General features: G+C 37.3%; 1 protein-coding gene across 8 annotated transcripts in view; it reads left to right on the top strand.

Annotated features, from left to right (window-relative positions):
- Positions 1 to 24,125, top strand: part of Raph1 (Ras association (RalGDS/AF-6) and pleckstrin homology domains 1) — an 86,364-nt gene that overhangs the window by 9,326 nt on the left and 52,913 nt on the right. For all 8 annotated transcript variants that reach the window (XM_029538391.1, XM_029538390.1, XM_029538396.1 and 5 more), the window contains exon 2: positions 21,123 to 21,242. In XM_029538391.1, coding sequence (XP_029394251.1) covers positions 21,123 to 21,242 — 120 coding nt within the window. The remainder of the gene's footprint in view (positions 1 to 21,122; positions 21,243 to 24,125) is intronic.

Below are 24,125 nucleotides of genomic sequence, written 5' to 3'. Positions count from 1 at the left end.
GGGAAGACCAGGGCCAAGTAGTGGGAGTGGGTGGGTAGGGGAGCAGGGGTGGGGGTGGGGTATAGGAAACTTTTGGGATAGCATTTGAAATGTAAATAAAGAAAATTATAATAAATTTAAAAAATGGAAAAAAAATGGGTGTCACCTTGTGCCTGCTTACCTTTTAAATAGTTTTAATAATGGACTTCAACAAGATTGTTAATTTTTCTTTTTATGACTATAGGCATTTTCTGTGTCCTAATAAATTCCTATATCAAAGTTGAAAATATATTTCTACATTTTTTTCTTGTATGAGCTTTTATAACTTTATTTCTTGCACTCATGCTACAATCCATTTCGAATTAATTTTTTATTATGGTGCAATGTGAAAATTGAAGCTCTCCTCTCTCCTATATGTCCAATTATTTCAACATTTTTCAAAAGATACTTTTTTCTTGACCTACCTTGACTTGTTTTGAAATCATCTGATTGAGTAAGTGTGGATTAATTCATGAGCTCTATTACAATAGTTATAATAATTCCCTACCCTTTTTGGCCAGTATTATTTTAAATATAATTATTTTGAAGTCAAGTAGAGTAAGCCCTTCAATCTTTTCATGATTGTTTTGACTATTTTTTGATCATATATATTTTAGAATCCCCTTCTTTGATTTATTTATTTTTATGTGATTCTGGAAGTTGAACCACTGAGCTACATTTCTAGTTTCATCTTGTTAATTTCTGTTTTTTAGAATGCATTTTTCTTTTAATGTTGATTTATAAATATATCAACTTCCTAGTTTAGTTTGGGAAGAACTTAGAAAATACTGTATTTTCTAATACAGTGACATTGTACATCTGTCTGTATAAGTCTTTAATTTCTCAACACTGTTTCTATATGTTTTCATATGTAGCATTTTATTACAATGTTAATAAGCATTGTGTGCTGCCCTGTTTCTACCATTTCCTACATTGGAAGTCACCCTTATACAAAGTTTCTCTTTGCAGTATAAATTAAGATTTGGTATGAAGATTTCCCAAGTGATAACTTTATCTGATGCATTGGAGAACAGGACTATTACCTATCCTGATGTTACAGTACTAGAAATAGAAACTTAAACTGTCTTCAGAAATGTAAAACTAAAGATACTTCCAGGGCTGGGAATTAGCTCCTAAATATTTAAAATTAGAAGTTTAAAGCTGTGTTAAATCTTGTGGTTTGTGTGGCTTTGAAATTTGATTACTAATTTAAGTGGGCTATGTTTCTTTCTTTAGTTTTTTCTTTTTTCTTTTTTTTTTTTTTTCCTTTTGGTCAACTTAATACAAGCCAATGTTATCTAGGAAAAGGAAAAAGTGGGAAAAACATTTCCATCACATTGCTTGTACACAAGTCAATGGGACTTTTTCTTGATGAATAATTGATATGGTAGGCCTGGTCAGCTGGCAGGGGATTGCCATCCCGGGGTGTGTGGTCCTGGAGTATGTGAGAAAGCAAACTGAACAAGCTAGAGCAGACAAGGTAGCGAGCAGCTTCCGGGCTTCTGCTGCAGTTCCTTCCTCCCTCCCTGTTCCTTCCTTAAGTTCTCGGCTTGACTTTTCTGTAAGGAGAAATAAGCCCTCCCCCAAGATGCTTTTAGTTGTAGTATTTATCACAGCACTAGAATCCTAATTAGGACAACTAACATGGTCTGATCTTTTTAAGAAAATTTAAATTAATTATTTATTTGTGTGTGTATGGGAGCAGTGTATCAGAACAACTTTTGGGAGTCAGGTTTCCTTTCTACCATATGGATTTGGGGGAGCTAACTCAAATCTTTGGGCTTGGTGGCAAATGCCTTTACACACTAAGCCATTTTGCTAGCTTTTCAGAATCTAAAGAAAAACAGTCTTACAATTTTAATTAATTGGTGTATATTTTCACCAATTAATTTACATTTTATGGTTTGCTTTTTTCTTATACTAATATTAACACAGAGTAATGTACTGTCGTAGTAAATCTCCAACCCAAATATGCCCCGGCAATGAAAACACAACTCAATTAATATCAATACATGCTGTGTGCCTAGATTGGGCAGATCTACGGCTACACTACCATCTTCCCCATCTATGAAACCCCTTAGAACTCACGGTTGGTTTCTCCAGGCCATGTGCTCAGCTTTCCTCCTCCTCCTCCTCCTCCTCCTCCTTTGTCCTCCGCCAAGCTCCCTCACCTTCTCTCTTTCTCTCTTTCTCTCTCTCTCTCTCTCTCTCTCTCTCCCTCTCTCCCTCTCCCCCTCCTTCTCCCTCTCCCCCTCCCCTCCTCTCCCCTCCCCTCCTCTCCCCTCCCCTTCCTTCTCCTTTCCACTCACCCTCCCTCCTCCCTTCCTCCCAAAACCTTCAGCTCCACCTTCCCCCTCCTCCTCTGCCCAATCACTGGCTCTAGCCTTTATTTATGAATTAAGGTGGGAAGCAGGTTTACAGGAAATCACCTGAGTGCTGACTCTTTCCTTGTTCACAACCCCTCCCAAGAGAACAGAATTAACATCAAATACAATTAGCCCCAGGCCTATCCACAACAATGTACAAAGAAGTAAACAAAACAATCTTATTCAGAAATGACTACACTTACACATTTTCTATTTATTTTCTCATATGTGTGTTCGTGTTTGCACAGTTCACTGGGCCCACAGCTTAGTTCTGCTTCTCTTATTGAAACTGTTTTGGCTTCCTGAACATATTTATATATTAGGTTTTCTATATTTTGGATTTTTCCCTAAAATTATTTTTATTTTTAAGTATAAAACATGATATAAAGTATAAAACATACAGACTACCTAATAATCAGTTGTTTATATTTTGTTTTGAATAATTAAAGAGATAGATGATGAAACCCCTCTCCCAGATAATTTGTATTCCCATGCATGTTTTAATATAACTACATGTTCATAAACTTTTAGGTTCCTGGGGAAAGAGAGATAGTTCAGTGGGTAGGAGCACTTGTTTTTGCAGAGGACCCAGGTTTGATTCCTAGCACTTACATAGTGGCTTACAACCATCCAGAACTCCAGTTCTACGAGATCTGATGGCTGTGGACTGCAGGCATGTGGTGCACAGACATATGTTCAGGCAGAGTACAGATAATTTTTTTTAATTAGGTTACTTTTTTATTGAATATACTTATGTTTTAAGTGTGGATTAGTTTGCTTTAGACAATGTCTTACTTTGCTCAGTCTAATTTGAACTTAAAATCTTCCCACTTCAGCCTCTAACATATCTGGATCAAAGGTGTGAACTAGTACTGAGCTTTTAAAAAAAATAAAATAAAATAAAATAACATCTTGTCTGATTTGGGAGACTTAGGGTATCATGTAATGTTTCTTTTGGTGCTTATCTCTAAGTTGGACATTTAAAAGTGGTTTCTCTGGATCATCATACAGATTAGTGGTTCTTGCCTTTGGGTCATGACCCCCAGAGAGGTCAGATATCTTGCATATCAGGTATTTACATTCATAATAGTAGCAAAATTATAGTTATGAAGTAACAATGAAAATAGTTTATGGTGGGAATTATCACAACATGAGTGTATTAAAGGATCACAGCCTTAGGATGGCTGAGAACCACTGATATAATCTCCAATAGCTTCCCAAATGATGAGAAATCTACCTCCTAGAATGTACTCAGTGATCCATATACTTCCAACCCCTGCTTTATCACAGTCTTGTTAACTAGATAAGTATATAGTTTTTAGAGTTCTATAATATTTTTGTTTAGAAAAATTATATTGTAAATGTTTATCAAGAAGCAGTTTCAATCCAAACAGTGAGGCTTGGCAGCAAGTATCTTTAATTGCATTGAGCCATCTCAATAGCTGAAAAAGGAAACTGTAAGAAGAGTTTTGAATAAACTCTTTGTTTATGTTTATTAACAGTGGAGTAAAGGGGTATATTGTAAAGAAATGTTAGCTGTTCTGGCAGTACAACTGGTAGAAGAATTTCCGAAATTATATTAACGCCTGGGTTGTGAAATCTGTATATAATTGAGATGATTATTTGGCTAACAACTCATGCCTGCTTTTATTTTCTGTAAATTTGGGGGGGGGGAGACATATTTAATTATTGGTAAAATATAACAACACAGCATCGGGCTATACTTGTTTATTTTAAAACATTAAAGTTATTTTGTTTTAGTTTTGTCTGGTTCGTTTTATGTTTCAGTAATTATTATTGAGTGCTTATGATGTTAGAGTAGACATTACTTATTCTTAAAATGCTAAATGTATGTTCTTACACTTAAAAAAAAAAACAAAAAACAATGCCTCACTATGTGCCTTTGGCTGCCCTGGAACTATTCCACCTCACAGTGATTTGCCTACTTCTACCTGAGTGCTGGGATTAGAGGTGAACATCACCACACCCAGCAGACCAGTTTCCTGCAAAACTGCCCAGTGTTTTTGCTTGTTTGATCTATGTGTGTGAGTGTTTTGCTGCCTATGTGCATGTATGTGTATGTACTACATACTTGTTTGGTTCCCGTGGAAGTCAGAAGAGGGTATCAGATCCCTTAGGACTGGAGTCACAAGGAGTTACAGATCCTTGTGAGCCAATATGTAGGTATAGGAAATCAAGCCTGGTCCACTGCAAGAACAAGTGCTCTTTATTCCTGATTCGACAATCCAGCCCCAAACCTTCCATTTTCTTCCTTGTGTATGTTTTAAAAGATTTCAAATTTCAGAAAAATTTGTTGAAAATGTTTTTCCTCCATTGAATTGTCTCAGAGATGAGCTGTCTCTATTTGTGAATCTATTTCTGGATCCTCTGTTCTGTTTTCACTGGTCCAATTGACTCTTCTTTGCCCGTACCCTACTGTTTTGATTATTGTAGTATTATATAGAAGTCTTGAGGTTTTTTTATTCAGTTGTTTCAGAATTATGTTAACTATTATAGATCTTTTGCCGTTCACTCGGGAACATCCAACCTTTTGACATAGACATGGTGTTGTCATTTACAAAGTTGACTCTTGAAAACTGTGTAGTTGATTTACAAAAAATGCAAGAAGTTCTCATAGAGTTTTAAGTAAATATAGAGTCTTGTGTTAGCCCACACTCATAGCTATCCTGTGGTACAGTGCAGCCCTGTGAATTGAGTACACTTGACTATCATAACTTGTTAGCCCACACTCATAGCTATCCTATGGTATACAGTGCAGCCCTCTGAGTTGAGTACACTTGATTATCATAACTTGGTAGACTTTCCATGGGGATTCTGTTGACTCCATAAGTGAAGCCAAGAGTTGACATCCATGGAGGGTGATATTTATTAGGGGGTTTTGTTGTTGTTGTTTTTGTTTTAGATATTTACCAGTTTGAGTTCCTCTTTCTAGCCTACAAAGAAAGATTTATTTTATTTTATTTGGTTTTTTTTGGTTTTTGTTTTTTTATCATGAATGAGCCTTGGATTTGCCATCTCTGTACATTGTTGATCCTGCAGTGTTTCTTGGAGGCCCATGATGTAACGGATTACACTAATTGATTTTCAGAGATTGAGTCAGCATTGCATACTTGTGATAAATCCCACTTGGTCATAGTATATAATTCTTTTAGTTAACTTTTGTTGAAGATATTTCCATTTATTTTCATAGTTAATATTAGTTTGCTATTTTCTCATGTCTGATTTTGGCATTAGGATTATATTAGTCTCATAGAATGAGTTAGAAAGTATTCTTTACTTACATAATTTAGAAGAGATGTGAGAGAATATAATCAATTTCTTTCCTAAATGTTTAATTAGAATTCATCAGCAAACTTAACCTGAATATTGTGTTTTCTATTTTAGACAGTTTTTAATTGTTGAATTAGTTTCTCTTAAATTTTAATTTATGTGTATGACTGTTTTGCCTGCATCTATGTCTGCATGCCTGGTGCTCATTGAGGCCAGAGGCCAGTAGAGGGATCAGATCCCCTGGAACTGAACTTATAGACCCTTGTGAGTCACCATGTGCATGCTGGGAATTGAACCAAGGTCCTGCGGGAGCAGCCAGTGCTGAGCTCCTATTTTTTCAGCCCTTGATTCAGTTACTTTAAGATAGTATTTTAAATTCACTTTTCTCAATATCTATATGACTTTACATTTAACATATATTTCTTGTAAAATTACTAGGGATTGAACCTGGGTGTTCTTTCCCAGAGGATGCTTTCTTATCTTTTGCTGAGTTTGTGCATAACATTCTTTTGCAGTGATTATTAATATAGTTGATAAATATTTACTGGATTTGTTACTGTTGCTCATTCTTTGTTCCTGTTTTTATCTTGTTCTCCCTTTCTACCCTTTTTGGCTTAATAGAATATTTTACCTGAGTACATTTTCTCCTCTTCTTTGTAGAGCATCTACACTTCCTTTCCTACTTTTTAGTGGTTGCCTTGGAGTTTATCCTATACATTATAGCTAATGTATACCTTATAATGGCAAAATTATTCTGATTCTTCCCTGCTTGTCCCTTATATTATTGTTGTCATTCATTTCACTTACATGTAAACACTCATGTTTGCATGCAATATATGCATTAGCATACACAATCAAATATATTGTTGCTACTATTATTTTGAAAATGGTTATCTCTTTTCAGTTAAGAATAAAAAAAGTTGCTGGGTGTTGGTGGTACACGCCTTTAATCCCAGCACTCGAGAGGCAGAGGCAGGGGCTACACAGAGAAACTCTGTCTTGGGGGGGGGGGAGAATAAGAAAAGTTGATTCTGAGCTTGGTATCTCCTGTCTGCGATACCAGCTCTCAGGAGGTTTAAGATCATAAGTTTTTAGGGCAGTTCAGTTGTGTATTAAGGTATCTCAAATAATAAAAAAGTTGAAGTTTTAATTTATACCTTCACTAATCTAACTGAATGACTAACTATATCAGATTCCATTAATGTTTCTTATGAAGCATTTCTAATGATAGCAAATCCCTTCAATTATTGTTTGTCTTAGAAACATATCATTTTCCTTCACTTTTTCATTTGCATTGAGTTTATTTGAAACAGGACTGATAGCAGAGACAGGAAATTTTCTTAAAATTAGATTAAAATAAAAACTGGTATGACAACAGGCAACTTAGGATGTAATAAATACTTTGGAGAAATTATTTTACTGTGTATTGTTTATGATTTGTAAGAGTATTGAAGCTTACTATTAAGAATTTTTCATTTATATAAAGAAATGCATGTAATATATTCAACTTCTCTTTCTCTAGAAACTGTACAGAGGTTACTTTCAGGTTCTTGCTTTCACTAGAAATTCTGAGATCTAAGCCTTTTGCATAAAAGCTCACTACACTCCTCATTCTTGGCATGGGAAATCTAATACATCATTGTGATGGGGGTAAGGGGAATGAAATGAAGTGTCCAGTGGAGTCCCAAGAGAATCACTTTTAAATTTTTTTTAAATAGGGTCTCTGTAGCCTAGACTCTTGGGAGACTCACAGCAATCCTGCCTCAGTCTTCCAAGTGTTGGAATTGCAGACATGTGCCACCCTGCCCAGCTTTTCTTCACTTGTGAAGGATAACTTTTCATGGTACAGAAGTCTATGTGGATCACTATTTTTTCTCTCAGAAATATTACATAGTTCACTTTAATCTTGAATGAATTCTAAGATGTTAGGTGGAAGTTTTGTTTCTTTAGGTAAATTAACAGAATGTTTGAAGTGTTTGACTTGGGATTCCAACTCTACTGAGTATAAAAACTGGAAACCAACTCTTTAAGTATTAAAGGATAGATGTGGTGATACATGCCTTTAATCCCAACAGGTGGTTTACAGTAAGTTTGGCCAACCTGGTCTACTTTGCAAGTGCCTGCCTAGCCAGAGCTATAATAGTGAGACTCCATGACAAAAAGTTCATTTTGTCAATATGTAGTACATTGGAATAGTGTATACAATGGAATAAAGGACACTGGCTAAGCAGTGTGCCTGTTGAGTATTCGTTTTCTTAATCTCAAAGAGAAGGAGGATTAGGGGAGAAACTGCTGTAACTAGGTGTGTGTGTGTGTGTGTGTGTGTGTGTGTGTGTGTGTGTTGGCTATGAGACCAGATGTGCATGTTAGATGATTCTAACGTCTTAGAATCCATTCAGTCAAAATATTTGTTGAGAAAAGGGAAATGGGTGTTTTGAGCATGAAAAGAAACAGGCCATCAAATTCACTCCTCCTGGCTGTTCTTATTTCTACCCAGGTGTCAAGATGAGAAGAACTGACATTTTGAAATTTTGATTCTCTTTTTACTCAGTGTACTGTCTGGTCAAAGTATATAATGGTTAGCCTGGTATTGCAGGGCCTTTTTAGTGAATTTAATAGATTTTCTAAGTTTTGCTCACATTTCATTAAAAGGTTATTAGGAAAGATTAGGAAAGCCTGTAAAATTTTTCCAGTCTTCTTTTTGAGATTCTCTTTTAATTTGTTTCTTTATGGTAATACAATAGAGATGATACTACCATTTTTTTCTTTTTTTTTTTTTTTTTCAAATTAATACTGTAATCTCTACCTCCATGTACATAAAGGATTGGGGCAGGAGAGCCACTAAGAATGCAAAGCCATAGGATAGCTATGACAACACTATCTTGAACCTTTAATTTTATTGATTTGATTGTAGACAGCTTTAAACATTTTTCTATCCTAATTTATTTTATGGGGCAAAATATAAAATTGATATCAGTTTTTAATATAATTGGCTTAAAAATTTAGGTATGAATCAAGACTGCTCTAGACCATGGTTTAGTCTGTCTTTGGTAGTTACCCCTTTGTGCTTCCTAGATTCCAAAATTTGTTGCATAGGAAGTCATATTTGATTTTTTTTCATACTTATGACCATTTGTTCTATTCAGAGAGTGATTCTGAAAGCACAAATAAAAGTAAGATGAAAAATTTTAAATGCAATAAGTTAATTAGAGGTCTGAGCACTTTGTACAAATTCTAGACTCCTGCAGAGATTTTATGAATCGCTATGGAGGAGTTTGATCTTTGGAAAGTGAGAGAGCCAGACCCTAAAGCCTACAGGGTGAAGAGCAACTGGTACCTCTTCTGGAACAAAGATCAGAGAAGACTGACAAATTGATAGGAAGGTAGAGTGAAGTTAATATTTAATTAATAAATCTTTTTTTCTTTCTTTTCAAATTAGAATACTGAATCCCTGCCTCCATGTACACATGAGGATTGAGGGAGATAGAGTGACAAATTGATAGGAAGGTAGAGTGAATTTGATATGTAAATAATGAACCTTCACAGAAGAACAACTTAAAGTAGGTGAAGGGGATTCCTCTGGTATCAATGTATCTGTCTCAGACTTTCCCCTTCTCTGAAGATTAAGAAAACCATGCCAATGCTTAATTAGAGTTCTGTGTAATTAATGGTAACATTAGAAGAGAAATCATTTGTGGTTTTCAGACCCCTTGTTTAGTTCTAGGTGGCTCAAACTAGAGGATTTTTAACAGACTTGTTTCCTTAAGCTGATCTTTTTAGTGCCCTAAAATGACCATTCTCAGATTCCGGATGTACAAATAGGTGAATTATTTATTTGAAATTTCAGATTTAACAAGAATTTGTTTTAAAATGTTAGGAGACACAGAGATTGAGAGAGACACATAAGTTTAAAAAAAAATGAAGTCTTTAAACAGAAAGGAGATGATTAGCATATATTATTTGAATACTCAGCAAATTTTAAAACTTATTTTTAGGGTTAGGTATCATTGTGTAACACTGGCTGGACTGGAATTCACAATTCACTATATGGAGCAGGCTGGCCTGAACTCCCAAGTGCTCTATGCTACCACACCCAGGTTCCATGCAGTTCAGGCTTGCCTCAAACTTGCTATGTAAATGAGGATGACCCTGAACATTGCCAGGTAGAAGCAGAACTTTTAAAGAAACGTGTTAGAACAGAGATAGCAGTTAGAAGGAAAGCTACATCATGACAAATGTAATTTCTTTCACTTAGGAAAAAAACCCACATTTTAATGAGTATGCATGTTCATGTGCACACCCTCACATACACAATGTGCCATGGCACGTTTGGAGGTCAGAGAACAACTTGTGGGAGCTGTTTTTCTCTTCCTACCACTGAATCCTGAACATCACGCTAAGTGCTTTGAGGCAAGCACTTTTTTTTTTAACCTACCATGTAAGGTTTCTTAATACTAAAAATTTGAATGGATTATTTTTAAAAACTAATTTGAGATTAGGCTTTGTCCTTATAATATGCATTTATTATTGTTAGCATAGCTAAATTATGTCTTAAAATATCCTTAGGAAACATTCCACTGAAATTGTGTGTAGTCATATTTTCCTGGTTTTTCTTAATTCTGCTGTTGGTAGAGAAATAAATTTTAAAATGTGGTAGTTCCTTTCAGTATTTATTTACTTCTAACCAGATGAGTCCATTTTTTTTTTAAGAAGTGTATCTTTAGCTTTGAGTCATCTTAAATTAACATCATTTTAATTTTTAAACATCCTAAATTGGGAATATTTGGGGAAAAAAAGTTTTAAAATTTAGATCAATAAATTTCAGCTGGGAAATTCCAGAGAGTGGCCCTGACCTAGGTCTCTTGGTTAGTGTTTAATATTTAATAAAGCTTGCTTTAAATTTGGCCCCCCAAAGTAGGTCAATAAAGAATGATTCTCTAGAATGATAAATAAGAACTATTATGTTCTATTTTTCCAGAGCTTGCAGCCTACCTGGGTATAGGGACTGTAGAGGCATGTGCACAGATAGCCATGGTAAAAGGCTGGTTAGCTTTAAATGCTGTAGGCAGGTACAAAGTTTGTGGTCATTGGAAGAGAAAGTAGTGTCTAATTTTTTTGTTTCTTACATAGCATTTTGACACACTTTGTTTGTTTTTAAAGAAGAACTGAACCAAGAAGTGTGAAAGGTATAGAAATGCAAAAAAAAAAAAGCATGGCCTCTGGAGCTTCCTGCAGGTCCTGAGAAAAACAGCCTCAGGCTTGGGCTGAACTCAGGCAGCCTAAGCACATCTTCAGGAGGTCTGAGCCCTGAGTCATGAAGCTTAGCTTTTGAAGGCATAGCTTAGCTTAAGTTTTTCCCCCTAAGCTTACATTGGAATTTGACAGTGGAAGGCTGTGTGGCACCGTGAATATAATTAAGATTCACTGAATTGTACACGTTCAAAGGTTGGAGACTATATATGATGTCTGCTTTTTAAAAACAAGAATGCGGCCTCTTGGCTATACTGCTGAGTATTTGTTTAGTGATGTCTGTTTTGATGGGTAGGTGGGTTGGTTGCATGGGAAGCAGTATTGAATTCATCTTCTATCGGAATTTATAAGATGTGTTTCCTAGAAATCTTAAGTTTATTAAATAAATGAAACAAACATCTGAAAGCTTTATCAGGTCAGGCTATCTGATCAGCTGTAGGGTCTGAGTGTCAGCGAGAGGTCAGGACACACTAAAGTTAATGAATAATAAGAAGCTCCACGATGCCCTTTTATTCCTTTTGTTCTTGTGGTTGGTAACGTTTTTAAAAATCAAAACATCTAGGTTTATTTATTTATTTATTTATTTTGGTTTTTCAAGACAGGGTTTCTCTGTGTAGCTCTGGCTGTCCTGGAACTCACTTTGTAGACCAGGCTGGCCTCGAACTCAGAAATCCGCCTGCCTCTGCCTCCCGAGTGCTGGGATTAAAGGCATGCGCCACCACCGCCCGACTAAAATTTATTTTTATGTTTAACTTCTTGTGTATGTGTGTTGTGAGGGGCTAGGTATAGATGCTCTTTGGCCTCTTGGGAGCTTGAGTTTCAGGCTGTTTGGGGCCACCTGACTGACATAGGTGCTGGGAACAGCGCATGCTCTAACCACTAAGGGAAGGCCCCACTGAAAAAACCCTAAAGCCCATATTTTAGCTTATTTGATGAGTAGTAGTAGTATTTGATTTGGAACTAAATTCTGATGTTTTCCAAACTTGTAGTAAATTAGATGGCCCTTAGAGGTAGAGGCTAAAGTGACTTGAGACATAGCTTCCCTCTGGAGTCCAGGCTGGCCTCACACTTGCAACAGCCCATTAGCTTCAGCCTCCTCCTGAAGGTAGTGGTTGTAGGCAGAAGCCACTATACCTGACTAATTGTTTAGGGTTTCTTTGTTTATTTGTCTTTTGATGTGAGTTTAGAAAGCCCTTGAACATGTTTCTCTGTCTGTCTGTCTGTCTGTCTCTCTCTCTCTTAATTAGATATTTTCTTTATTTACATTTCAAATGTTATCCCCTTTCCTAGTTTCCCCTCCAAAAAATCCCCTATCCTCTCCCCCCTCCCCCTTCTCTCCAGCCCACCCACTCCCACTTCCTTGCTCAGGCTTTCCCCTATACTGGGGCATAGAACTTTCACAGGACTAAGTGCCTCTTCTCCCATTGATGACTGACTAGGCCATCCTCTGCTACATATGCAGCTAGAGCCATGACTCCCACCATGTGTTTTCTTTAGTCCCAGGGAGCTCTGGGGGTACTGGTTAGTTCATATTGTTGCGTGAACGTCTCTTTGAATTATCTGTGGAGTAATTATTTTTCTCTTTGCATTAGATAAAACTAATTTTTAATCATCATCAGATTATGTCTAAAAAGGTAATTGAATAATTTAGGAAGAGAAATATATATATGCACATATAATTTTAAAACCACATGCTAAAGATTTATACAATAATTTTTCATTATCCTTTGACTAAGTTGTATATTTAGTAAAATATGTTTAGTAGCCTATGTTTTAAAATTATTCTGGATTTTAAATAATCTACGTATTGATTTTGTTTCTTAACTAAATTATAACTTCCTTCTTGACCCTCTTTTCTTTTTTCTTTCTTTTTGTCTTTCTTTTCTTTTTTCCCCTTCACTATTCTAATATAATTTCAAACTTATAGAAAAGTTTTGACAGTGCAGACATTTCCCATACTTTCTTTATTCAGATCCACCTGTTGTTACATTTTGCCTGATTATCATTTCTCGTATTCCATCTCCACCCACACACTCCCCACTTACTACATGTACACATGTACGCACTTTTCTCCTTCTGTCTCCTGAAAACAACATTGCAGACATTTGTTCCTTTTCACAAAAATCTTTCAAATTTTTCTCCCTATATACTTCCTACACTATTTTATATAAGGACATATGTGGTATAGTGTATATTCTACATTGAGTATATTGCCTCTGAGACCTCCCTCTTCCCTTTCTTACCTTTTTCTTCCCCTTTCATCTCTGTATTCCCTTGAACAGTTAAGTTTCTACTTCCGTGATTTTATATACTTAATGATTTTATATATTTAGTGTAAATTAAAATCCAGAACCACATATGAGAAAACAAATGATATTTGTCTTCCTGAAAGACTGGTTTAATTTGCTTAATCTGAGTATCTCCAGTTACATCCATTTTCATGCAAATCACATAACTTCATTGTTCTTTACAGATGAAGGAATTTGGTTGTGTTTATATGTCACATTTTCTTTATCAGTTCCTCTGTTGTTAGGCAGCTTGGTTAGTTCCATATTTAACTATTCTAAATAGAGCTGCAATAAACAATTGGCCTGCAAGTGTCTACATGATGTTGATTTGACATCCTTTGGGTAAATACCTAGTGGTGATATTGCTGGGTCTATTTTTAGTTATCTTAGACACTTCCCTGGTGATTTCCTTAGTGGCTGAAGTGGTTGATATTCTTATCGACACTGTTGAAGGGTTCTCTTTTGCCCCCATCACCTGCTTGTTGTTTGTTTTCTTAATGGCTGTCATTCTGACTAGAGTGAAATAGAATCTGAGTGTTTTAATTCACATTTCTGTGATAGAAGATGGACATTCTTTCATACATTTATTGGTCATTTTTATTTCATTTTTGAGAACTATCCTTTCATTTAATTTAACCCACTGTAGATTACGTTGATTTCATGTTTGGTTTTTGTTTTTGTCTTCCTTTAGTTATCCATATACTCTAGATATCCTGTTAGTTGTATAACTAGCAAAGATTTCTTCCCAGTTTTGTAGGCAATCTCTTTCTTTACTGTGCCGAGACTTACTGACTTCATGAGTTCCCTTTCGCTTTATGATAGGATTCTTTAGTACATTGTTCTTTGTGTAAGCACTCCTATAATCAAGATCAGAAAATATGACATGGATTCATTACTGTGATTTTGTTCACAATAGATGGTAAATTTTATCTCTCATCCTAATGTTGTCCTTTATATTTAACCTTTGTCTATTTTATGTAGATCTAGGTTCCTACTTAAAATCCAACATCGCATTTAGCTGTTGTGTTCCTCTTAAGTTTCCTCTCAGCCTTTATGATTTTGAAAGTTATATGCCAATTCGTTTTTTAAAGGTTTCAATGGTTTGGCTACTTTTTGACAGGAATACTATAGAATAGTGACTTCTGACTCATGTAATGTTGGCTTGCTTCAACATTGTGATACTGTGATCACTTGGTTAAGGCAGTGTCTTCCCAGTAATTTGTGGAGAAATACTCTGAAAATATGTAGTCTCATTAAATTTCCGTTCTCTAGCTCTAGTGCATTGATGATTCCCTTCCTTGATTAAAAAAAATAAGTTATTTTCTTACTTTAAGAACTCAGTGCTGCTGGGCGGTGGTGGCACACACCTTTAATGGCAGTGCTTGAGAGGCAGAGGCAGGCCAATCTCTATAAATTCGAGGATAGCCTGGTCAAAGCAAATTCCAGGATAGCCAAGCCTTCACAGAGAAACCCTGCCTCAAATAAACAACAAAAACAAAACAAAACAAAAAAACCTCAGTGTTTGCTTATTATGAGAATCAGAAAATCATGATTTCTTTTTCTGTCATTTCAGCCTTATTAACTACTTGGCATTCTGTGATAAGAAAGAGTGTTTATATCAGTATGGTCCTCTCATCCTCCACATATGCACCATTGCACACCCACTTACATACAATAAATAAATAGTAAAGTAAGAATGTAATAAAAACTAAGAACAGATGCATAGAATTGCTCTCACAAAACTTAGTGAATGCATGGAACATAAATTTCAAAATTTTTTATTATTTACTTTTAAATTTTATGTGTATTAGTGTTTTGCCTATATGTATGTTTGTGCAGTGATTGTACTTGGTGCCTGTTGGAAGTCACAAGAGGGTGTTGGGTCCCCTGGAACTGGAGCATTACTAATAGTTGTAGTCTCCAAAATGGGTGCTAAGAATTAAACTTGGGTACTCTGCAAGAGCAACAAGTGCTTTTAACTATTGAGATATATCTCTAGCGAAGAACATTTAAAAGAAACCGTCTAAGGGATAGAAAAAAATTAAAACAATCTTTACATTTCTAAGGCTATTAAATTCCCATTGTTCATTTAAGCAGTTTACAAGTTTCAGCATTTAGATCACAGTGAAACTAAATGCCAGGTATTAAAAGTATACAATGTAGCTTGGGAGAGAAACCACATAAACATAGCAGACACTAGCCTGTTCTATGAGTCAACAGCCTCTTGTCCTCTCATTCTCTATCCACTTTATACTGTGTGGTTTCCTATTTCCTTCATTTTGGGGCCTTTCATCTTTTTGTGCTTTGCTAAATGTAATATTCTCTCTCTCTGGCATGGGTGTGCATGGGTGTGTATGTGCCTGCGTTTTTGTATCTTACATAGTTGGAGGCACTCCTTGAACATGGAAGTCTTCATACTCTATTTACTAAAGTTTGCTTTCGAATTACTTATATTACAGCAGTATAGGAGGTGTTTCCACAAGTCATTTTTTGTAAGAAAGCTAATGGAAAATAACGAAATGAACTAAAATTGTCTGAAGGAATAAACAGTTACGTTGTAACAGAAGAAAATAATTGGTATGTTATTTTTTTAACCCAATGATGCCTAATTTCTTTATAGAATACTACAATATTACTCTAGTTTGTTCTGCCTTTAACCTAATCACAGCTCCATAAAACTGTATCACTTGATTTCTTAAAAGTATCTATAGCCAACAGTCATTTATATTTTAATTGTCAAACTTTAGAGGACATAATACCTGGAGGGACTTTTTTAAAATTTCTTACCTCCTTGACATCAGTTTTTAGTAGGTCATAGGCAAGTCATTTATATACTGTAAGTGTGTTATGGGAAAAGTTATCTTAGCAGTCAGGAGCTAAGGAATACCACAAAGTCACACCGCACAACAAACCTCACACAAGAGATTTATTGGGAAAGACACAAGAAGATAGCTGCCTCTGCCTAGGTGAGAAGCAGCAGAGAACTGAACAGGAGGCAGGCTTTATATAGGGCTTCTTGAGGGTAGAGCTTAGCAGGGGATCTTCGATTGGAAAGATGTTGTGGCCTGATCTTAGAGGGGATTGCTTTGTTTTGTTTTCTGTGGTAGTTGTGGTGGGGGTTGGCAGGGGGTTCAAGCTTTGAGGAGCTTATATATACTGACTTTTAGGTGACTGGAGAAATGGCTTCATAGTTTTGAACACTTAATCCTCTTCCAGGGGACCTGAGTTCAGGTCCTAGCACCCACATTAAGCAGCTAACAACCATCCATAACTTCAGCTCCAGGGAAATTTGACTACCTCTCTTAGCCTCCAAGTCACCCACACATATGACATAAACTTATGCAGATACAGATATACATGTAAATGAAAATAAAACAAATCTTCAAACAAATAAACAACATATACCCCCCAGGTACTTTTGATATATATCACAGCTAAAAGAACATTGTCTTATAGGATAAATGTCCAACTCAATAGTTCTTAACCTGTGGGTCACAACCCCCGTCTGGGTTGCATATCAGATATCCTGCATATCAGATATTTACTTTAGGATTCATAATGATAGCAAAATTAAAGGTATGAAGTAGCAAAGAAATAATTCTGTGGTTGGGGGTCACCATAACGTGAGGAACTGTATTAAAGAGCCCCAGCATTAGGAAGGTTGAGAGGTACTGGTCTAACTCTTTGGAATGGTATGTAGTTCTGCACTTCCCTTGTCTCCAGCCTCCTCTTCTTCCATGAGTTTATACTTCACCTCAAGAACACTAAGCCACTTAGAATTCCCAGCATCCTTCCTTTCTGATACCTTTATGCTCTTACACATAGTGATTCCTCTGCCTAAAACATTCTTAACCAACTCTCTCTTATACATTGTCCTGTCTCACTGAAGTATCATCCCTTCCTTTTTTCTTCTCAAATTGAGTTAAACTATACTCACATACGTAGCCTTATATAAGCACTCACCAGTGTTTTACTTTGCTGGTTTCTTTGTCCTCCTACTAGGTATATATACTTGAGATTAACCTGCATTGTGTCCATTTGTTGTCCAAAGGTGATACTCCAGTGTCTGACACATAGAAAATATAGCATAAATATTAAATGAAGTAGAAGCTTCTCATGTGATTTTGGCACATTGAACATATTAAACCCAAGAGTAACCCTACTCTACTGTTTTCTGAGGTTAGGGTTTTTGTTTTCTTGTTTGTTGTTTGTTTTATTTAGCCAGCTGTTTTTATTGAAACATTTTTCTTTTGTTGCATCTTGACCAAGTGAGGATTCCACTGCATGACTGCTGCTTCCATCTAGGATGTCATGAAGGTGGCAGCTCACTCACTGTGTGTGCAGAGCACAGGATATTAACAGTTCCAGAACATTTTCTAGATAAAGACTGGTTTCAGGCAGTGCTGCCAGTTTCATCAAAGGTGATACTCCCACTGTGCTAATGTTTTTCTGCTACCCTCTGTCTCTGTGGCTCCTTGAGGGCTTTGATGATCATGCAGGAGCTACAGCTCCGTCTGTCAGTTCTAAATGGTCAGTTTCATTAAAATCCTGAGAACTTTCTAATCACTGGTGGCCGCCACATTGTCACCATCAACTTTTCTGGAGACAAACCCATCAGACTGAATTTGGGGGCCAGTGCAGGTGTACCTCAGGTACAGGACTTTGATCCCACTGGGGTCAAACTTGGGAGGCTGGTGACATACGAACTGACAGAAGTCACTGCAGCCTCCTCTGAGCCAAAACCCAAAAGTTTTCTGAGATTTTTTTAATGTGGTTTTAAATATAGAATATATAATTTTGTTTTTTTTTAAAGCATTTTTTAAATTAAAGGGACAAGAAACTAATGAGTAAGGCACCATGACTGTGCATCATGAGTTTTTCTCATGACTTCATAAGCTATGACTTGTGTAAATTGTGTTTCCTCCTAGATGTATAATTATCTCTACCTAGTATTTAGAATTCCTTTCCAGTGGTCTTCCCCTTCTTGATACAGTCACTCTGTTCTCTGAATAGAAACCAGTATGTAACTTTCCCCTTTGTACCATGTCGGGAGGAGTGACATGCATCTGTTTCCCGGGGCCTGGAAGACTGGAGCTGAGCTTACCTCAGTCTTCTCTTGTCGGTTTTCCCTGCCTCACATCCATCCTCGCTCACTCTTGCCTCACTTCCTTATAGTGCACTCTGCCTAGAATATACTTATCCAGAGCCCTAAGCCCTAAGAAGCCCACCCTTCTGGATAATCACCATTCCCTCCACTCTCAAAGAAGAAATTGAATAATAAATCAGACCCCTAAACGCAGAAGGTGAATAGGGGAAATGGGCATGAATAATTAGTTTCGTGGAAAATTTAGCAAGCATAATATTGCTCCATACTAAGCTATACTTAAGGGATAGTTACATTGTGTGCAGTTGAGTTTACCATATATACTATCATTTCTGATTCTTAATAATTGAGCATAATTATTTACTGCCTAACATATAACAATGGTAGATTACTAGGGTTTTTGGGTTTGTTTTTTTTTTTTTTTTTTTTCCCCTGCCTTAATGGGACTGGCACGATGATTCAGCAGATATGGGTGCTTGCCACTAAGCTGGACAACCTGAGTTTCACCTCTGGGACACCCATGTTGGAGAGAACCAATTCTACAAGTTGTCCTCCTGAGTGCACATTCCTCATGCCAGTAGAATAAGGTTCCACTAGGAAATAGGTTTTAGCTGTCCTAGTTGCCGTGTTCTGTTCTTAGCAGAGTTCTGTCGTATGAGAGCTATTCAGTGAATGTTATTGAAAGAAAATGAGATATTTAAAAAAAAAAAAAAGTGTATACTTCTCAAACTTATCTATATACATGATAGCCAGCAAAAATGACTCTAGAACAGTCAGTTCCAAACCCACTAATATAGTAAATAAGTCATAGGAATTTTCACACTATTATTTACTAAAGCTTGGGAAAAGTTACTTAATTTTCTCAGCCCAGTTTCCTTCATTTGAAGTTGAATAAAGTCTTAAATAATTGGTGTAACTTTTTAAGTTATGCTAAGTTAAGCTAATGCTGGGAACATGGTTCACTTGATATAGTGCTTGCCTAGCATGCAAGAAGTCCTTGGTTACCCCATGCCCAGCACCCCAAACATTCTAATGTGCACACCTGTAGATCACAACACTCAGGAAGTGGAAGCAAGAGGATCAGAAGTTTATGGTAATCCTTGGCTACTTAGAGTTTGAGAAGTGTGAAGTCAGTCTCGACTGTATGATACCCAGTCTCGAAACCAGTGTGTAAGATTAAATTAAAAGTTCTGTTTTTGCTTTTTTTTTTTTTAAACAACTTATGTGTATGTATCTGAGCATATGCTTGTGGACTGTGTATAATATGCAGTGTGTGTGTAAGTCAGAAGAGGGCAGATCCCTTGGAACTGCAGTTACAAGCAACTGTGGGCTTGGATATGGAGCCTGGGTCTTCAAAAGAGTACTTTATGACGCACCTGCCTGTCCTAAATGACTACTACTCAGTGTTTATGTCAGTCTTTTATTATTTATATAATAGTATTTCTCTTATAGGCTTTGTTCTTAAATTATACTCTTAGGGACCTTTTAAAAAGTGTGGTGGTGATGGTGGTGTTGGTGGTGGTGGTGGGTGTTTAAATACTCATTTATTAAACAGAAACTTAATGACATGACTGTGGCCCAAGTGCCAGCCACAGTGTACAGATACAGAAGTTAAGAATCTTTCCTTCCAGTGAAGAAGAAAAACAGTAAGTGTGACTATTAAAAGAAACCAGGTGTGGTGACACACACGTTTAGTCCCCAGTACTTGGGAAGCAGAGATAGGCAGATCTCTGAGTTCAAGGTTAGCCTGGTCTACATGGAGTTCTAGGAAAACTAGCTCTACATAAAGAAACTATGTCTCTTCTCCACCCCACCCCCAATCCCCCCAAAAAAAACTAATATGAAGAAAACTAAAACCATACAAGGGCTGGGATGTAACAAAAGCGGAGTGCTATTGTAATGGGATGTTTATTTAGGCAGAAACCGGAGTGAAGCAAGGGCACACTCCAGGTCAGAGATCTGACACTGAAAAGACTAGAGGTTGGAGCATGTCTATATTTTCCAACAAGCAAGACGGTGTCTAGAAAGCTGGAAGGATGAGGAAACAAAAAATGGGGAGGGGAGCCAGGCTGCGTATGTCTTTAATCCCAGCACTTGGGAGGCAGAAGCAGGCAGATCTCTGAGTTTGAGGCCAACCTGGTCTACAGAGCGAGTTCCAGGACAGCCAGGGCTACACAAAGAAATGCTGTCTCAAAACTAAAAGAAAGAGAAAGAAACGGTGAGGAGAGATCTCTGAAGGCTAGGGATTTGCAGAGCTTCACCTGCCAGTGACTTGAATTTTATTGTATCTTCAGTAGCTCTGCATGACTTGAAGTGCAGAGTCTTCTCTGTTTCAGAACATAGTTTTCTTCATATACTGGATCAGGAAATTTAAGTGAAATTTTAACATAGCCTACAAAATAGCCTAATATTTATGGAATTCTGTTGAAGTCTCTGGAAGTATATTTGGAGTATTACAGAGTCTGTCCGCAGGGAGATGGATGCTACAGTTACACTCTGCTAATTGAAAGCAATACTCTGTATTATTTTAGAAATTGTTGTTTGTGAATCTAGTCATAATTTGATAATTTCCCTTTTTTGAAGTAACTAACTTCCCAGCCTCCCCTATTCCTTAAAGAACTGAAGCTTCCTTCCTTGTTTCTGCTTGTCAACATTGTCTTCATTTTTAATCATTTGTTTTCTTATTATATGATTTAATTTTGAAGCTTTAATTTCAGAGAGTCGTATCATACAACAGACCTCATACTGGATGCTTTTTAAGTTAGATTTGCAACTGCTTGTTCAACACAAATATCTGTATTTCAGATGGAGCAACTATCCGATGAAGAGATTGACCATGGTGCCGAAGAAGACAGTGACAAGGAAGATCAGGACCTGGATAAAATGTTTGGGGCCTGGCTTGGGGAACTGGACAGACTTACTCAGGTTAGAAGTGTTGAAAATTGGTTGAAGAATGGAAGCCATCACTTCATTAACATTTCATGTACAGACAAGATGTGGATGCAGGCTAAGTTTTAAACTATTGCTAAAATAAAAAAGCATTAACGGATAGATGAATAGAAACTTTACAATGCAAGATAATATCTTTTATGATTATTATTTGTGTATGCTTATGTGAACATGTATACGTGATATGCATGTTCATCTGTGTGTACATGTACATGCAGGTAAAGACAGAATATATCTTCAAGGTTTCTTTCTTTGAAAACACCACTTCTTTGAAACATAGGGTCCTCTCTCTTTTTTTTCTCTCTCCCCTCTTCTTTTCCCCTAGCCCCTCCCCCTTTTAATGAAGCAGAATTAGAAGATTTTTATTAAGGATAAGTTTAATATAAGTTTAAGCACCAGAACTAGAGTGGGGGAAAGATGCTCAGAAGAAAGTAGAAAAATGTCAGAGTGAGCTCCCTAAGAGGAAATCTCCAGGTATGATAAGTCTTTCATTGGCTAAATGCTTACCAGTTAGGCTAGACCCCGAGGGATCTTGTTATGTCTGCCTCCCCAGGGCTAGCATTACAAGTGTCCACCATTTAGATTTGGGTTTAGGAGTCAAATACATGTCCTTGGTCTTGCAGGTGGTTTGCCAACTGAGCTGTCTCCCTAGCTCCTTTTCTATAGTCATTCTAGGGTTTAAAAAATTAGTTCTTTAACAGAGTTTCTCTTAATCTGAGAGGAGACTTAATAGCTCTCTTACAAATTTGAGATTGTAAACTAAGTTTTAAAGTCTAAAGTTTAAATATCTATTGACATATTTTGTTCTATAACCAATTTAAATACATTTTATGACATTTGTATTTTCTAGCTCATATTTTCAAAATACTGATAAAGGCTTATTCAGGCTACATTTAAAATAGTTCTAAACCTGTCTTTGGGTTTTGTTGTTGTAGTTGTTGTTGTTTTCTTTGTTTTATTGGACTGTGGATTTCTTGTCACTGGCGCAGTGACGTATGGTTGCTTAGCTTTTGAGATGGAGCTTCATATAACACAGGTTGGTTTACTTGATTGAGTTTAAGGATGACTTGAGCTGCCGAGTTCCATCAGCAGGAGTCAGAGTGAGAAACTAGACCTAGCTGGGCTTTTGAAACCTTGAAGCCTACCACCAATGACACACCTCCTCCTACAAGGCTATACCCGGGAACCAAATACTCAAATGTATGGGCCTATGGGAGCAATTTTCATCCTAACTACTACAAGCTGTAATAAGAAAAGGCAACATTTTTATCAAACTGTCTTCTGATGTCTATAAGTACCAAACCATTTCTGTTTAGTTTCCTTCTCTACAGTTCTCAGTGACAGACATGTGAGTGTGGACACATGTATAGAGAGTCCAGAGGTTAACATCTGGTGGATTAGTCAGCATTCTCTTTAAGGAACAGAACTGGTAGAACTGGTAGAATGAATGAATATATATTAAAGGAGGGTAGTTATTAGAGTTTTTACAGACTGCGATCCAGCCAGCAATGGCTGCTCTGGATGGTAAGGGTAAGAATTCAGTAATTGTTCAGTCCAGAGGCACAGGTCTCAGCATTCCCCTTCTGCTGCTGGAGGCCGGGGGTACTCCTAGAGAGCTTCTGGTGTTCAGTCTGTGTTGGAGCCTAAAGAAGTAGATTCTAATACCAGCAAAGGAGTGACTTAGCCACTGGACAGATGAGCCTGCCACTGAGAGGGTAGGCAAGCAGGCAAAGAAGCAAAGGCTTCCTTCTTTCATATCCTTTTAAGTGAGCTGCCACCAGAATGTGTGGCCCTTCCCATCTCAGACAATCCAGTCAAGAAAATCCCTCACAGCTGTGCACAGCTGCTTGAATTTTATTTGATTACAGATGTAGCCAACTTGATACCAGAGATTAGCCATTATATCCAGTATCTACCTCTATTCTTATGGCATATTTCTATTGTATGGAGGTGGGGGTTGCATGCTGCGGAGTATATGGAGGTCAGAGGAGAACTGGTGGAGTTTGTTCTTGCTACCATGTCGATCGCAGGGATTGAATTTAAGGCTTGACCAAAAGGGCCTTAACCTATAACTGTCTTTGCTACTTTGTGGATTCTTCTTTCTTCCATCCTTTCCACCCTTTCAACCCCTAACTCTAGACAAAATAGACAAAAGCATAGAAAGGAAAGGGGACAACATTAACTATCCTTAGACTACTTCCTGCTGATTGGAGCATCGAGTTCCTTGGGGCAGGTTTGATCTTCGCCAGCAAGATATCTAATTTTTTTCTTATTCCCTCTTTGAGCATGACTACTTAACAAACTGATACCAATAGACACCTTCACCCTTCACCTCTCAACCCCCCTCCCCAGCCCCCTACCTCTCTGGGCCCAGAATTCCAAATGTCACACAATCACAGAAACTATGTGCAGCTGACACCTGCAAATCACACCTGTGCTAGAGCAAGAGGCAGATTATAGGCAGCTGCTACAGAAGCTCTGAAGCAGCCCCTCGTCCCCACACCTGAGATTAAAATGAATGCACAGCTTCTGGTCTGCACCAGCACAGGGTCACCTAGGGCGCAGATTCAGCGCCCAAGGTCCCTAACGGACTGCCCAAGCGATCTTAGGATCACTGGTGACTGGAACACAACAGCTGCTCCAGTCCAATAGTGACGGGTCTGTGACAGCAGGAACAAGGACACCAGAACCTTTCCTGACCAGAGGCTCAGGTTCCTTTTAATCAGTTGAGGTTTACCTTTGTTTCAAACAGACCAGACAACTCCACGGTCCTCAAAGGAGACACCACTTCCACGAACTGTAACACGCACAGGATCTTAGGACAGCAGGATCCCAGGATAACAGGAGCTGGGTCACACT

The sequence above is a fragment of the Mus pahari genome, chromosome 5 (genome assembly GCF_900095145.1).
Source record: "Mus pahari chromosome 5, PAHARI_EIJ_v1.1, whole genome shotgun sequence".
Taxonomy (NCBI): Eukaryota; Metazoa; Chordata; class Mammalia; order Rodentia; family Muridae; genus Mus; species Mus pahari.
The sequence above is the reverse complement of the archived record's forward strand: the minus strand, read 5'-3'. Positions and strand labels throughout refer to the sequence as shown.